The 17,222-nt window shown below is 38.2% G+C and overlaps 1 protein-coding gene across 1 annotated transcript in view; it reads right to left on the minus strand.

Moving 5' to 3' along the window:
* The window catches only part of CROCC (ciliary rootlet coiled-coil, rootletin), a 2,018,646-nt gene that overhangs the window by 140,574 nt on the left and 1,860,850 nt on the right, over positions 1–17,222 (minus strand). Inside the window, exon 33 of the mRNA XM_044061829.1 lies at positions 1,625–1,825. Within this exon, the coding sequence (XP_043917764.1) occupies positions 1,625–1,825 (201 nt within the window). The remainder of the gene's footprint in view (positions 1–1,624; positions 1,826–17,222) is intronic.

Raw genomic sequence — 17,222 nt, forward strand, 5'->3', positions numbered from 1 at the left:
ATTTGTTGACTGGGAGTGTCCGACTGGACGTGGGTCCATTTTCAGCGGATGCCCGGGGAGAAAAGCTACACAGTTAAAATAAACAGACAGTAGTTACATTGGATTACATAGCGATTAACAATTTACATAACAATATGTTTGAATGCTCCATCACCTGTGCCCTCAGGTTGGTGGCTCTGGTCTGGGGGTGATAAGCCGACCAGTTAATCAGAAGGGGGCGGGTTGAGGGAGGGACACTGATTCCTGCAAACGTTCATCCTAGCCAAATGAGTCAGAAATACTTTTTCCATCAATAACCGATAGCCTTTGTCAACAATAGATCCGTGCTTAGAAAAATGACACCTGCCTAATAGTAAGGTATAAGAAGCACCTGAAATAAATAGGATGCAATGAGGGATACTGTCAGTAGCTGATTCAGTAGGTCAACAGGCAGTGCACTCACCTTTGGTACCGGCAAATCAGAAGGCTTTGGGTTCAATTCCCACTCTGGATGACACTGTAGTGCAGCACTGGGGGGGTTGCTACTCCTGAGTGTGCCATTCATCAGATTGAGGCTTTATCTGCTTGAGTTGTGGTAGTTCAGGTCAATATAAAATATCTCATGGCACTTATCTAAAAAGAGTAGGGGAAGATCCCATAGTATTAATACCACCGCAGGTCAACCCTAAAAAGAGGTCACTGGCCTAGTAGGCTAACTTTGTCAACAAAGCATAAATAAAAAATAAATAAATATTCATAGATATGTTAACTAATCTTTAAACATATCAATTGTGCAGCACATAAAAGAAACTAATACCATTTGCTCAGCTTGAACGTAAAAGAAAAAGACTATGGAGAAATGTCATGGGGATAAGAAGCAAACAAAACAAAGGTAAGAATATTAACATTGAAACACAAAGTTAAGTAGTCTAGAACAACAGAGAGAGAGACAGACAGACACACAATGGAAGTCATTAAAGCTATTGAAGGGAAAACATTAAAATACTTTCAAAATGTCTGAAAAACTAAAACAGTAGCCTGGAGATGTTTACAGACACTGCTGTACTTTATGCACAATAAAAGAGATCTAGAGAAATGTCTTTCGACAAGCAGCACCATGGTTAAAGACAATGAGTTAGGTAGTCTTGGAAAGTTTTAGATGTTGAGCTGTCCAACTTCCAGTGGCTTTAGTCTTGAGGATAAAGTAAGATGAGCTGTTCGTTTTCTACACATGACTCTGTCAGGTGCTGGAGGTAACTGGGACCTGCATATAGGACGATGAGAAAGAAACACTGAATAGGAGATGAAGGATTATATATTTTATACATGGACTGCTGTACTGGTAATGGTAGTCTTTTGAAAAATTAATGAAAGTAGATTTCCATGTAAAGATTGATAGACTGCTTGAATTCTGCATATTTTACCTGCTGCAAACTCCTTCTCAAAGTAAGACTTTTGGAAACATCTGATAATCTCTGACTTCAAATAAACAAATGAACATTATCGTGGCATACTATGGTTTCATTCAAGTTTTATTTCTTGAAATACTACAGGCATATCATTAAATACAACAGAATTCAAATTATGAAATTATGGACACATTTATTAAAATTACACTGCTGGTACAAAATCACCTTTGACCCACCTTGTCAAGAGTTTTCTTCAAAGCGGCTTTGTCCTTCTCTAATCTCATAAATGATCTCTCCACTTCCCGCTTCTCATTTTCCAGCTGTGCTACTGCTCGTTGTAGACTACCCAGTCTCTCTTTGAAGATGTGCTTCTCTTCCTGCATTTTCTGAAGGTTTCTAAGAGCAACCTCCTCACCTTCTTGGTGTTGGCGTAGCAACTGCGCAAAGCAAACAAACTTAAGGATTGCATTTTGAGGAAAAAATGTATATTCAGTTAACTCAGTAAGTAAACTTGTCCAACAAATTTATTTTGGCCATGATCCAGGCCACAAGCAATGATAACACAATAAGTAACTACAAAAAGTAAGCATGTATAAAATAACACATATGAGGAAAACACATCACAGAAATAAAACAAAAAACAAGGGTAGCATGAAGACTTACAGAAAAAAATAGTAGAAATACCAGTATGAAATAAAATAAAGTAAGAGTGCAGCAAACCGCCAGCTCTGTGATATAAAGGGAGAAAGCCCTTATAGCTTTCAGAGGGAAATAATTGGCTATCAGTTGTTAGACCACTGCCTCAATTAAGGTCACCCAAGATAAGCCAGGGGAGAATTTGTGAGTGCCCTTCCAAATCTGTAGGTTAATCATGAATTTAGCTAGGGTAGTTTATTCCAAAGGTGAGAAACATGTTAGAATAAGAACTTATTGCTCCAGTATGTCCTATTAATTTAATGCTAGAGATTGGGGTCCTTGGTAGGTGTGATCACTAGTGAAGAGTTTGTAGCAAACAGTATACAAAATAAGAGCAGCCAATCAGTCAGGATATCAAAAGGTCTTGAGGCCTGTGAGTTTTTTTTTTTTTTTTTTGGTTAGGAACTCCTGAGGTCTCTCCAGTTGAGTGGAATGTTTCAATAAATTCATAACAAAGGGGGCATTACATTCAATAATGGGGTGAATAAGAGTTGAATATGATCATAGTAAGACTTCTTTGGCTGGGCCTGATAAAAGGATTGTGGGTAACATTTTCTAATTACAATGGAGACATGATGAACAGAGGACAAGGAGTCATCCACAAGAGTGTCTGACTCTTTAATGATAGTGTCATTCTTAAGTGGTGTCTCATCTCTGTAGCGAGATAAAGAATTATTTATTTTACCAAAGTGGACAATGCAGCACATTGAGTAACACCTTAATTTCAGCTCTCCCAATGTGAAAACGGAAATTCAGAAGAGAGCCAGTAAACTCGTTTTTTGGGTAAATTTCAGTAACTGACTAGTAAATGCACTGCCTGGATGCCAGCAAAAAAGAAACTCAAAGAACCTGAGGGAAAATCAATTACAAAAGGTAAGGAAGAACACTGACTGGGAAGAATTCTGTAGCTGTTGAGCAAAAAGCAGTTAAAGATCCAGCTTTGGTGCAAGACATGACCTCCAGTAACCTAGAGAAAAAAAAAAATAAAATGTACTCAGAGTTGATTAAAATAAACAAAACACTGAAGCAGTATTTCAATTCAAATAAAAGGCTGGAAAAAAATGGAATACAATTTAAAAAGATATTCAGATGAGGTGATAAAACTGAAAAAAATCAGAGGTTGAAATGAAAAAAAGGCTGGCTGAATATGAGACTGCTCAAGAAGAGATGTTTTTTAAAAAATAATACGGAGGACAGAGCACAAAGTGAAAACATGTGATTTTGTGCTGTACCAGAGAAGCTGTAAGGAACAGACTGTATTAATTTTATGAAAGCACAAATAAGCAACTGGACTGGTATTCCACAGCAGGAGCTATAAACTGAAAGGGCACATTGAGTGTCTGCGTCAAGCCTGACCATGATAAAGCAACCTAGATCTTTACCAGTAAAGATGCAATCTTACCAGCAGAAATAGTTGATTCTGACGAAACTGTGGCAGAAGGAAAACGTGGGAGACAGTAGAGTGTTTGTGGAAAATGATTACTCACTGTACACCAAACAGGAGAATATCAAATTTATTCCACTAATCAGAGAATGTCGAGAATCTGGCAGGAGATTCAAGATGCCTTACCCAGCTATTTTCAGAATATTCATTCCTGGAGGGACAAAATCATTTTTTGATGCACAACATGCTAAGGAGGAAATACAAAAGTTTGTCCAACAAAAAGTGAGTTATGAAACAGAAGAAAATCCTGCTTCTTCCTCTTCTAGTAATAAAGACCATAGAGAGACTGTGCCAGTGAATCTTTTTCCAATGTTTCAAGGGAAATGCTTGAGAGACAGAAAAAAGCACAAGAGTTGACTAGAAGAACCAAGAGTATGTTGGAAATGAAGGGTCTGTATTACCCGATCAAACGTTTAGGTTAGCAAATACCTAAATGTCGACCTGGTAATATCGAAAAATTAAAACAGCGAATGGCCGGTTTAACGTAGGGAATGAATTCCCTTGGGCCGCAAAAAAAAAAAAAAAAAAAAAAATGTAACTCAAAAAGAACCCCCCCCCCCCAAACTAAATATACCAACTACAAAATTGCTCTACAGTGGGGAAAGGGGCAAAGTCTGCATAACAGCCAAGGGAATTATTTCCCTGAGTTAAATCGGCCGTTTGTGTTTTTTTGCTTTCGCTGTTACCAGTTTGACGTTTAGGGATTCACTAAAGTAAACGTTCAATCAGGTAATAGGAACCCGAAATGAAGCAGATACTGGATTTTGGAGATGGAAACCAACAAGAATAAAACTAGCAACTCAGAAACTGGCAAATGAATGTGGGATTACAAAGCATTAATTATATTTGTGAAACATGACAGAACCAGAAAACCTGGAAATATTGGATTTTTTTGACTTTGTTAAACCTGTAGGGGACTCTAAAGCACATGCCCTGCTTTGTGCCATTAATATTTTGAATAACATTTAGGAAGGGGAAGAGAAAGGAAAGAGTAAACTGTAAGTAAAACAAAATTTTGCTCTTAATACAGTTTTATGACTTATTTTCGAGTGTAATGGGGATAGTATAGTAAACAGTGCCACTGTTTTTTTTCTTGCTTCTTCTTTCTTTCCCTTGTTTAGTTTAGGAAATATAGGCACTGCAAAATAAAAACAAGAATAAAAGTCTGGTCAAACAGCAGGACACAAATATGCTTTTTTTCACTCTTGCATAGGGGACTGACTAGATTAAGGACCTTGACTTGATCTAATAGCAAGTTTTAAGAGAAAGCAAATAAATCAAAAAGAACACTATAAAATAAATGAGTGTCTCTGGAAGCAACTATGTATATGATTCTCATGTCTCCATGGAGCTAATCTGATAAACAGAAATAAAAACAGAATACTTATTTCTTTCAATGGCTTTCCTTCAATGTTTTTCAAAAGCATTCAAGTGTTTTCCCAATTTCGGAGAGTAATAACCTTCCTTTTAGGTTAACCCAAGTATGTGAGTGTGGCTGTCAGTCTGGGAAATTGTTCCTATTAGGTGTGTAAAACTTTAATATTTGAAGTTGTACATAGTTTGTGTGTTAGTATTAAGTTAATAGGTTTTAGGGGTATATTGGGGGTATGTTTGTTTTTTTTTTTTTGCTTGAGGGCTTTCAATAAAGCAAAATGTTTTGTAAGATGTAACAACCATATAAAAGATCAACCTGCCAAACATTAGTGTATGTATGTAACACAAAAGCTAGAACTAGACACTTAACAAAAAACCTGTTACACATAAAAAGTGGGAATAATAACTCTTTAAAATAATGATGCTTTTTATATTATCTTTAAATGTAAATGGTCTCATGGTCTCACAGATATATACAAAAAAGAAATAGTAGTGAACTATATTTAAAATGTAGAGTGCAAATACCCATGGTACAGGAGACACATTTTGGAAGAGATGTAAACAGGAACTTGATAAAGAAAGTTTTTCAGGACGGCTATTCAGTGGAATACCTGGGACAAAGGAAAAGAGGGGTATGCATATTAATTTCAAGAGAAGCTACAATAGTGATACCGGAGGATAACAAAGATTATAATGGTTGATTTGTAGTACTAAGGGGGTACTGGCAAGACAGGAGGACAACAGTGACATGTATTTATATCCCACTTAAAACTTAAAATGGTGCTTAAGAAAATTGTGGGAGAAATAATGAGCTTCAAAGCAGGGAGTATTACTTACAGGTGGGGAGTGGAATTTGATTTGCAGCACAAGGGAAAATATAACAAAGAAGGGTAGATTTTTGAAGAAATTTATGAAAACATTTGGCATGCAAGATGTGAATTCAGTAGTAGGAGTTCGGAGGAAATTTACAGATTATTCCCGGATACATAAAAACTGGTCTAGACTAGACAGAACATACATTTTGCAGGAATATGTGCATTTAATTGAAAGGTTTGATTCTCATCCAATAACTATTTCAGCTCACGCGCCAATAACAACTAAAATAAAAATGCAGGGTAATGAAATACAAATGAGACCCTAGGCTTTCCCACCTATCTGTCGAAAAGAGGAATTTAAGGAATGGGTAGTGGAAATTATTCTGGAATTAATACAGAATATAGAAATTTCTACTGAAAATAAAGCTAGGAAGTGGGATAAAATCAGAGTGGAGTTTAAAAATAGGGTGGAAATGAAAGAGAGAAAGATATGGTTAAGAAGTAACAAAAAATTACTGACTTCAACAATTGGCTTAGTTTATGATATCATTCAAAGGGGATCCAATATCTTTCACCCTGGAATAACATGGTTGACAGATGTTGATGCTTTGCCAGAGACGGTCTTCATCTGTCACACCTGGGATTTCACTTACTGGCTAAGCTCTTGCCATCCCTATTGTGTCTTTTTTGGGCAATGTCACAAGAACAAAATTCCTGATATAAAAATAACTTCTAAAAACAACCTCAAGGTTATGCTGCTAAATGCTAGGAGTCTTAACCAGAAACTGCAGTCACTGGAATCAGTACTCGTCCTGGAAGATGCTGACATTTGTGCAGTCAGTGAGACCTGATTTAAGTCTGCAGACAGCACCCAGCTATACCAGGTTACATTTTCTTCCACACATTCAGTCCACAAAATGAAGGTGTGAGAACTAAAGGAGGTACTGTATCAATACTCATTAAAGATAAACACACCTCTAAATTGGTTAAACAGCATGATTCCCTTGAATTACCTCGGGTGTAATTAATTGTAGGTAAGACCACTCTTCAGGTCATTGCCAAGCTATCGGACCCCCTCCATGAATCATGACATCCACTCAACCTACTTGGATCTAATTGAGTCAATCAAGATACAACCAAACACCCAGGTTTTGGGTGATTTTAATTACCCGTCCATAGACTGGAGTAATTTATACGTGCTCTAACTCACTTGCCCAAAGGTTCCTGAACTTTGTTAACTTCAGTGCCCTGGACCAGCTGACTGACACAGCCACAAGGGGCTCAAATATCCTGGACCTGGTGCTCACCAACATGGGGGACCGCTGCACCACCCCCAGTGTGTAGCCATCCCTGGTGAGATCTGGCCACAAATCAGTCTTGCTAGAAGTAGCTATAACACAGGACGCCCCTTAACAACTAGACTAAAAGATTTCTCCAAGGCCAATTACAGCCTCTTACATGATGGCACAAATAGCTTCATAGCCCTTCCCCTCACTGATGGAACAGATACCTATGCTGAGTTATACACCAATGCTTTATACAAGCACTTGTACAAATGTATTGACTCTGCCATACCTGATAGAACCAAAGCAAGGTCTTCAAGGACAAACAAACCTGATAGAACCAAAGCAAGATCTTCAAGGAAAAACAAACCTGCCTGGTGGACAACTGCCATTAATAGGCTATACAACAGGAGAAAGAAATTGCTGTCTAAGAGTAGGAAGGAACGGTCTCAAAACTGGAAACACTCCCTCCTCAACTTAAATAAGCAAATAAACTCCTAGTGAAGTCCTCCAAACCTAATTATGAATCCAAATTAGCTTCCCCAACTAAGGATAACCACAAAGTGTTCTTTAGTTACATCCGTAACCTCAAAGTTAAGGCCCAGATTTGCACTGAACTCTTACTTAATGGTACTACATATATAGAACCTGTGGATATAGCAAGCCTGCTGGCTGACAGGTTCAGTGAAAACTTCACTCCCCTGTCTCTGCCACATACACCCCAAAGCATCCCTAACACCTGTCCCCCACCTAGTATCTCCGTGGAGTCGGTCTTAAATGCCCTCTCCAAGGCCAAAAACACAGCCTCTATGAGACCAGACAACATCCTGGGCTGTGTTTACATGGGTTAAAACAGGAATTAGCATCACCATAGGGCACGCATTTCAATCACAGCCTAAGCACTGGCTTCGTCCCAGCGGAATGGAAAACATCTAAAGTCATCCCTTTGCACAAAGGGGTAGCATTCATGGACTCCGGGAACTATACACCCATTAGCCTGACCAGTCTTATCTGCAAGGCCCTGGAATGACTTATCATGGACCTTATTAACAAAGATATAGGAAATCTCCAAACATTCGACCCCACCCAGTTTGGCTTTGTCAAAGGGAAATCACGCCTGCTGAGCTTGGTGGACTTCTTCGAGACAGCCACCAAAGCCCTACGCAAGGTCAAATCTGTCCACATGCCCTACCTAGACTTAACCAAGGCCTTTGACACAATCCTTCACTCAGGCATCACTGATAAACTCACCTAGCTGGGTATCAACCCTTATATTAAAAGTGCCGACTGCACACAATGAGAGGCCACTAGTAAAACCAAAAACAATATTTATTGTTACGAACTGTAGTACAAAAAATCCCAATGAAGGTAAGCGCTTTCGGCGAGTTCAAATGACCCGCCTTCATCAGACAATTGGTTAACAAGGGCAGATGCTTTTTATACTTAGATGTTATGACGTTATTACATTGATTTAAAGGCACATAACTAAAATAGTGAACGTGAGATGAACTTGATTTAAACACTGAAAAAATAGCGTGTTACCACCAACTATTACAAAGCCATGACAGGCAATACTATACATTTCAGTATTCCATGAAAATAAAAATAATGTCAAACATTCATAAGCTAGAATTAATGTCCTGAAATGCGTAAAAGGTGTTGCTTTATAGAGTTACAGCAAAACATAAGATGAAGAGCAGCTCGAAAGTTTAAATAAAGAAAAAATAATAATAACGAACACCCAAAGGGTCTTGGTGTTTACTAAATGTGATTTAGTAAACACCAAGACCCTTTGGGTGTTCGTTATTATTATTTTTTCTTTATTTAAATTTTCGAGCTGCTCTTTATCTTATGTTTTGCTGTAACTCTATAAAGCAACACCTTTTACGTATTTCAGGACATTCATTCTAGCTTATGAATGTTTGACATTATTTTTATTTTCATGGAATACTGAAATGTATAGGATTGCCTGTCATGGCTTTGTAATAGTTGGTGGTAACACGCTATTTTTTCAGTGTTTAAATCAAGTTCATCTCACGTTCACTATTTTAGTTATGTGCCTTTAAATCAATGTAATAACGTCATAACATCTAAGTATAAAAAGCATCTGCCCTTGTTAACCAATTGTCTGATGAAGGCGGGTCATTTGAACTCGCCGAAAGCGCTTACCTTCATTGGGATTTTTTGTACTACAGTTCGTAACAATAAATATTGTTTTTGGTTTTACTAGTGGCCTCTCATTGTGTGCAGTCGGCACTTTTGCTGTTTCTTGGTTTTTACAGTTTGTCGGTTGGATCAACCCTTATATTGTCAGGTGGGTTGCAAACTGGCTCACTGATAGAACTCATACGGTCAAAATAGGGGACTCCCCCTCCTCTAGCAGATCCGTAACCAGTGGTGTTCCACAGTGATCAGTTCTGGGATCCCTACTATTCAGAATTTACTTCTCTGAAGTACAGACTAAAATTAAAGGACTGTGGTTGACAAAGTTTGCTGATGACTGCAAACTGGGAGCGATCATTGAAACCCCTAGCGATATCAACATCCTGCAAAAAGGTCTTACTCAGACTAATGACTGGTGCCAAAATCATGGTCTTAAACTTAATAAAAAAATGCATTATCATCTTCTTTGGCAAGGGTGATGTTCCTGCAAACTACCACATCAATAGCAATACCCTAAGCCCACAGTCAATGGTGACAGATCTGGGCACACAGGTTGACAGCAACCTTAACTTCGATCACCATGTCTCCACAGTGGTAAAAAGGGCATTTTTATTGCTCATCTCATAAGTAAAGGCATTGCCTCCAGAAAAAAAGAGGTTATAACCCCCATACTCTTCCCTCATCAGGTCAATAATAGGGTACAATGCTCCCTTTGGTATGTTCCTTTCCAAACACCTGCAGCAATTGGAGAGACCACAAAGGCTCCTTACAAAGATAATTCAGGCTCTTCAGGATCTGTCTTATGCAGACAGATTGAAATCATTGTCACTTTACTCTGTGTCATACAGACTGCTCAGAGATGACCTGTGCCTTGCATACAGAGCAATCTCTGACCCAGCTTTAATGGAAATGCTGCACATTCGCAAGTCAAATGGCACATGGATCACTCGCTCAAAGAACCATAACCTGGTATGTGATATCAACAGAATTTGCTGGACAGACAGATTTATCTCACAGAGGTTGCTCCACTTTTGGAACAAGCTTCCTATTCATGTTAACAAAGCCCCTCATTGACCCTATTTAAGCATAATTTGGATGACTGGCTAGGTTACTGGAAATTCACCCCAGGGGTTCCACCTGTGTCCCTCTTGGACAGGGGCAACAGGTGCTGATTTTAGTGTCTGGTTTAACCAGACACCCTTGGGAACACGGGCTGAACTTGGCTAGGCTTGTAAAGGCCCTAGAAACCTCTTATGATCCTATAAGAATTATTTAGAGGGACTGACAAATGTTAAATGTATTGCAGAATAGGGCAATTTCACAGAACAAGAAGAGAAGGAATTGCAGAATACTAAGCAGAAAATAAGGGATTACTTTGATAATATGCATGAGTTTAGAAAGATTGCTGTTAAGCAACTGTTTTTTGATAATAATTCTAGAGCACAATAACTCAGGCAACAGAAAGTAGAAGGGATTGTCACCGAGCTTAGGGAGCCAACAGCAAGGGAAGATAACAAGAGAACCATTAGAGGTTCTAAAAATTTCAAAAATGTTATGAAAGTCTGTATAAAGCAGAGAAACATGGGAATCAAGAAAAGATACAAATGGAAATGTTTATGGAAGAATTAACTATGCCAAGGTTAGGTGTAAATGCGGCTCAATTACTAACAGTCAGGATCGGAGGAGATGAGATAAAAATGGTGTTGTATAACCAATCCACAAAAAATCTCCAGGAATAGATGGTATTCCTGTGGAGGTTTGGAAGCTAGGAGGGAAAAAACTGATAAATATCCAGAAAGTTTTGTTTAACAGTATTTTAAGAGGAGGAGAAGTACCAGCATCCTGGAAGAAAGCAGTGGTAACTGTAATACCTAAAGAGGGTAAAGACCCATCAAATCCTGCTTCATAAAGGCCCATTTCAATCCTAAACCATGACTATAAAGTGCTTATGTCTATAATGACTAAAATAATGGCAAAGGTGCTGCCAAAATTGATAGGTATGGAGCAATATGGTTTTGTGGAGGGGAGGCAAACATTTGACAACATTAACAAAATATTGATGATCCAGAGGGAAGCAGAATGTAAGAAAATACCACTGTTGTTGGCAGGTCTTGATGCAGAGAAAGCATTTAACAAGACTGTGCTGGGAGTTTATATGCAGGGCAATGGAAGCATCTGTATTCCCTAATAAAATTATACAGTTGATTAGCAGGATATATGAGGGATCACAGGTGAAAATTAAAGTGGGTGGGTTCCTCTCTGATCATTTCTGATAAAGCACAGGAACCAGGGAGGGGTGTCCTCTTTCCCCTTTGTTATTTGCATTATATTTAGAACCAGTGGCAAAGAAAATCTGGGACACACAAATTCAAGAATATAATTGGTATGGTAGTGAAGAAAAGCTGGCTCTATTTGCAGATGATATTATTTTATATCTGATAAAGCTAGAAAAGGACTTTTCAGTCTTGTGGAACATTTTGAGACAGTTTCAAAACTTTTCAGGATACAAGATTAATGAAGCTAAAACAAAGGCAGTAGCTGTAAATTATGTACCCACATACAAACTGGTTCAGTAATATCCATATTTATCGAGACATGATAATTCATACTCCTCAGTACTTCATTTTAAAAAAAAGATTCTGGTGTGGCAGCTAGGAATATGTGGGAACAGACTAAACAAAAGATTATACAAAAACTGAGAAATTGGAAGCTCTGTTTTATGGATATGGATAGCAAGATACAAGCAGTTAAAATGTTTTTAGTCCCTTTAGTTTTATACACAGGTCAGGAATATTTTTATCAACTACAGGAGAAGTTGTGGACAGCAATTAATAAAAAGCTGAATGATTTTATCAGGGATGGGAAGATGGCAAGAGTCAAGTGGGATAAGCTGATTCTTCCAATAGATCATGGCTGTCTGGGATTAACTGATTTGATGGGGTATTTTAGAGCTACACGGTAATGTCTCATATACATAGCACAGGCAGAAACCTATAATTTAAAGTGGAAAGAGATGATGATGAAATGGGGTGAAGCTCAAGAACAAGGAGAGACTGTTATATTGGATGCAGATCTTTAAGGAGAATAACAATAACCATACAGGATATTAAATTCATAAAGTAGCAGAAAGTATTCTAAGAATTAAGCCAACACAGGAATGGAGGAGAAGGGAGATTCTATTGATAGGGATGACTGCAATTAGGGATACAGGCAATAGGAAGGAAGAGGCTGGAATTTATTGGAGAAAACTGACAAAACAGCCAAGATATTGGGAGCAAATAATTAGAGAGGGAAAGGTAATATACTGGGAAGAAGCCAAGAATTTATTTGGACTGCAGGCTAGAAATTCCCTTCCCTATCAAGGACTGATGTCAGAGTATAGGCAAAGGGAAATAAGTAAGAGAGCCTAAGCCAAAGACCAGTGCGGGTAGAGTTTTTAGTAGAATCTAGAATATAAGTTGCTGTTAAAAAAGGAGTAGTTAGTAGAGCACATAAATATTGCATGATAACTATAAGAATCAATCAGAGAAAGTTAGTTAGAAAGGACTGGAAAGAGAAAGTGGATAAGCAAGTCACAAAGAAGCAATGGGGGAGGATATATGTACTGCTCCCAGATATGCAAAGAAGTCTAGAAGATTTAGGATTTTTGTTCAAAAATGTTTACATAGGTATTTTTATACCCCAAGTAGACTCCAAAGAATTTTTCCTCAGGTAGACAGCAAATGTTAGATGTGTGACAGAGAAAAAGCAGTAATTGGGAACATATTTTCTGGGAGTGTAATGAGTTGGCACACTTTAAAAAAAACCCTGCAGACTACTCTATAAGCAATACCGAGTGTACAAATTGGTATGACTAAGGAAATGATTTTTTTGAGCTACGATACACAATCGGAATTGACTACAGATAGTAAGTCCTTGCTGTGTCTAATTATGATGGCTGCCAAAAAAGCATTTACTAGGAAATGGAAATCAAAGTCTAAACTAACTGTTCTGGAAGTAGTGAATATAGCAACAGAGATAGAGCAGCTGGAAATGGGATCTTTAGAAAAGGGTAGAAGCAAATTACATTGAAAAAAATGAAAATTATGGGAACAATACAAGCAGTTGAGGAATGAGATTTAAAAGAAGGCAGGATTCAAATGAGTTATGTAATGTTTGACAGTGACTAGATAGCTTATAAGTGAAGTATAATGTTTGCAACTAAAATGATGTCAATATGGTTTGTTTTCATTTATATAAAGGTATGGCTTCATATGTCATAAGGGATAATTTAATAAAGATGCTTCTTGTTTAATAAAAAATAGCACATTTTGACAGTTTGAGGCCACTGTCTTTGCACCAACAGTTTGTATAGTCTAGTGTATCTTAATGTTACAGGGTATCCCAATAACAACTCTAGTTTACAGTCATCAGCACATTTTGTTTTGTTAACCATAGACTTGGCATGCAGAACTGTAGATTAGAGAAATAAATGCCAAAGAAAAGGGGGCCAAGCACTAAATTGTGAAAACTTCATCTACGACATTTTTACTTACCACGAAAGAACCTGTGAATCTAATCACATGTGTTCGGTCCAACAAACTGTTTCCTATATATGAACTGGTATTTAGGTTCACCAGTATGTCAGCAGTGCCTGCATGGAAGATACAGTCAAATGCTTTGGCTAGGATCAGGTATGCTGTGAGTACCCCATTACCATCATCAACTGCTTGAGTTACCTTTTCAAAGAAGTTTCCAAAGAAAAGAAAATGTGGTTTGCCTTTGGAAAAAAATACACTCTACAAAGCTCACTGCTTGAGTTACCTTTTCAAAGAAGTTTACAAAGAAAAGAAAACATGGTTTGCCTTTGGAAAAAATACAGTCTACAAAGCTCAGCACCAAAGACAATGGCTTATCAGATATTTTCAGTCTTGGAAAAACACACGATAAAACTGCCATATAAAATAATTTAACAATGGTGCTTAAAAAAAGTACTACTTAAGACACAGACAAAATAAAAGTTATGTATTCACTATACAGCTATGTTGTCCATTTTCATTCTTCCTCAACAAATAGGTCTCGGATCTGACCCTTGGATCCAACTCGGCCAATTTTCTCTAGATGCTAGGATCTGACTCTTGAGCCCCTTCCTTTACCTGTAATGCCCCTGGACATTAGATTACCCCAGACTGAGTTTACTGCTATTATACCATCTTTGAAATATAAAACATTATCATAGTACTGCAAAAAAGGCAAAATAGTGCCAGAACAGGAGCTCAAATAGGAACTGTGGTTCCTAACAAAAAAACGTCATCAGGTCCCTCCCAAAGACACGGATAGGGGGAAGTTGTGTGTGTGGGGGAGTTGAGGAAGAATGAAAATGGGCAACACAGATGCCTAGTTATGCTGAGTACATAACTTTTATATCTGATGTTGTCATTTACATTCGTTCCTCAATGAATGGGACAGAGTCCTCAGCTACAGTAACATTGGGCGGCCCTCATGGAAGGATGTTCTGGACAGCAGTAGAACCAAATGCAGCTCTGTTTCTGGAAATGATATCCAACTTGTAATAAGCAATAAAAGTATGAGCAATGGACTAAGTGGCAGCTGCACAAATGTCATCAATAGAAACTTTGGCCCAAAATGCAGCTGACGTAGTCACTGACCTAGCTGAATGTGGTTTTGGTTGTCTTGGCAAGTTTAACCCTCTTGAGTAGTAAACACGAGAGATACAATCTTTTATCCATTTGGCTACTGTAGTTTTTGAAACTGATTTTCCCAATTTTTTCTTAGCAAGTGAAACAAACAACTGGTCAGTTTTCCTAATGTCTTTAGTCCTTTGAAGACAGAACTGAAGTTGCCTATGTACACCAAATAGCTGAGGCACGTATTCTCCTTTACTGTCATATTTAGGAAAGAAAACTGGCAAGTTGATGTTTGTTTCTGAGGCAACTTTGAGTAAAAAGGCAGGATTAGTGCGTAAGGTAACTGTCTTTATGGAAAATTAGATAAGGCAGTTTTGAAGAGAATGCTTAAAGTTCAGAGGCTCACTTTGCAGAAGTTATAGCCACAAGAAAGAATGTTTTACAAGCAAGAAATATGAGATCTGATTTAGCTGAGAGTTCAAAGGGTGATTGCACTAAACTTTGCAATATGTCGGTAAGATATCAAGGTGGAATAGTAGGGGGTCTACGGAAAAGGATGCCTTTAAGAAATGCCTTATATAACTTGGAAGAAGCTAAAGGAAAAGCATCATCTTCGATGTGGAAGTTAGAGATGACTGTTAGCTGAACTTTGATAGTGGAGAAACTTGCCCCACCTTGGAAAATAGAGGCTAGAAAATCTAAAACAGCAAGAACTGGAGCGGTGAAAGGATCCAGCTCTCTCTGATGAGCCCAAAAGGAATAAATCTTCCTTGTGGAAGGCTTCTGAAATTAAATTAAAATTTGGCGAACGGGAGAGGAAATCCAGAGAATAGGAATCTTCAAGAGCGCCTGCTCATTTTGATGTGATAGCACGCATCCTGAGGATCTACATAACACATCCAGTTGTCCTTCTGTAGCAGAGGCAGAATGGACTGAACTATGACCATCTGGAACTTGGGAGTTTTTTACAAACTTGTTCAGATAACTGAGATCCAGGATGGATCTCAGGTCCCCTGTTTTCTTTGGCACTAAAAGAACCTTGAGTAAAATCCAGATCCTCTTTGGTCTGATGGGACCTTTTGGATGGCTCTTTTGTCTAGCAGCTTTAGAATCTCCAGTGGGTTTTGAATTTATGGCCGTTCAACATTTAGGTATTTTGGTGTACGTGTTGACATACAGGTGTTCGATCAACAGCCCTGTCGACATGGTAACGTAGGCCCAAAACCATTGTGGGTCTATATTATATGTCTGATGTTTCAAAACTTCGAACGTCATATAATCGAACTTAAATGACCGACGTTTTAAAACTTCGAACATATAAAAAAAAAAAAAAGAAAAGAAAGTTACCTGAACGCTGTAAACAGGGAGGCAATCCCCCCTGCACCCCCCACACCCACCACTCCACACTACAGTGAAGTATAAGGAAATATGCCCTACGGCAATCTCACTTCACTAAAGTGCGGTCTCGGAGTTGGTATATTTAAATAGCGGGGGCTGTGGGGGGTGAAGGGAGGCTTGACCCCCCCCCCCCCTGCTTACAGCGCTCAGGTAAGTTTCTTTTCTTTCTTTTTTTTTTTTAAATTATATGTTCGAAGTTTTAAAACTTCGGTCATACAAGTTTGATTATATGACGTTCGAAGTTTTGAAACTTCGAACATATAATATAGATCCCTCCATAGTAACTATGGCTGGTGGCAATGGAAGAATGAATGGGCAACCCTCTTGGACCACCTGGTACTGGAGCCACTATTTCAGATGTTCACAACACAGAACAGTCTCATGGAATGATGAAGACAGTGAGTACCTGGCATGGAAAACTAATGTAGTGGAGGCTGCTGGAGTGCCCAACAGGTGAAGAATGGCTAGGGTCTCTGAAGACTGCTTCTCAGCACCACTGAGAGGCTGAGGTGAACATTCACTAGCAATTCTCCTGCTGTGGAAAGGAGGAGGCCTTTTAGTATAAGTTTGTTTCACTAATCAATCAAGGAATGAGAGCTGAAGGTTTGGCAAATATTACACTGAGCATCTAAATGCTCAGGTACAAGGAAGACAACAAACTGCTGGTGTGGGTCCTGTAGTGGGATTTTATGCCCACACTTTACACATTTTTTTCAAACCTGACGTCTTTTTCATTGTAGTAAGCAAAATATAAAACTGTCGAATATTCAGCAGAGCAAGAATAACAAATGCAGGAAAAAACAAGGAAGTTCAGTTAGGATAGCTATTTTTTATTTTATTTTTTACAGGCTTATAAAGGCCACTGAGGAGGAATGATTTGTAATTAAGTGTAATGAAGTAGGTTAAATTTAAAGTTGGAGACCAGAAAAATAATGATGAGTATTAACATGCTGATTTCTGAAAAGATTTCTGTCAGATGAAAAAAGCCTTAAGCGAGTCCCTGATAGGGAGATGGAAACAGCTTAAAAGTACTA

This window comes from Protopterus annectens, chromosome 2.part0 (assembly GCF_019279795.1).
Source record: "Protopterus annectens isolate FY-2018-M chromosome 2.part0, PAN1.0, whole genome shotgun sequence".
In the NCBI taxonomy this organism is placed as follows: domain Eukaryota; kingdom Metazoa; phylum Chordata; order Ceratodontiformes; family Protopteridae; genus Protopterus; species Protopterus annectens.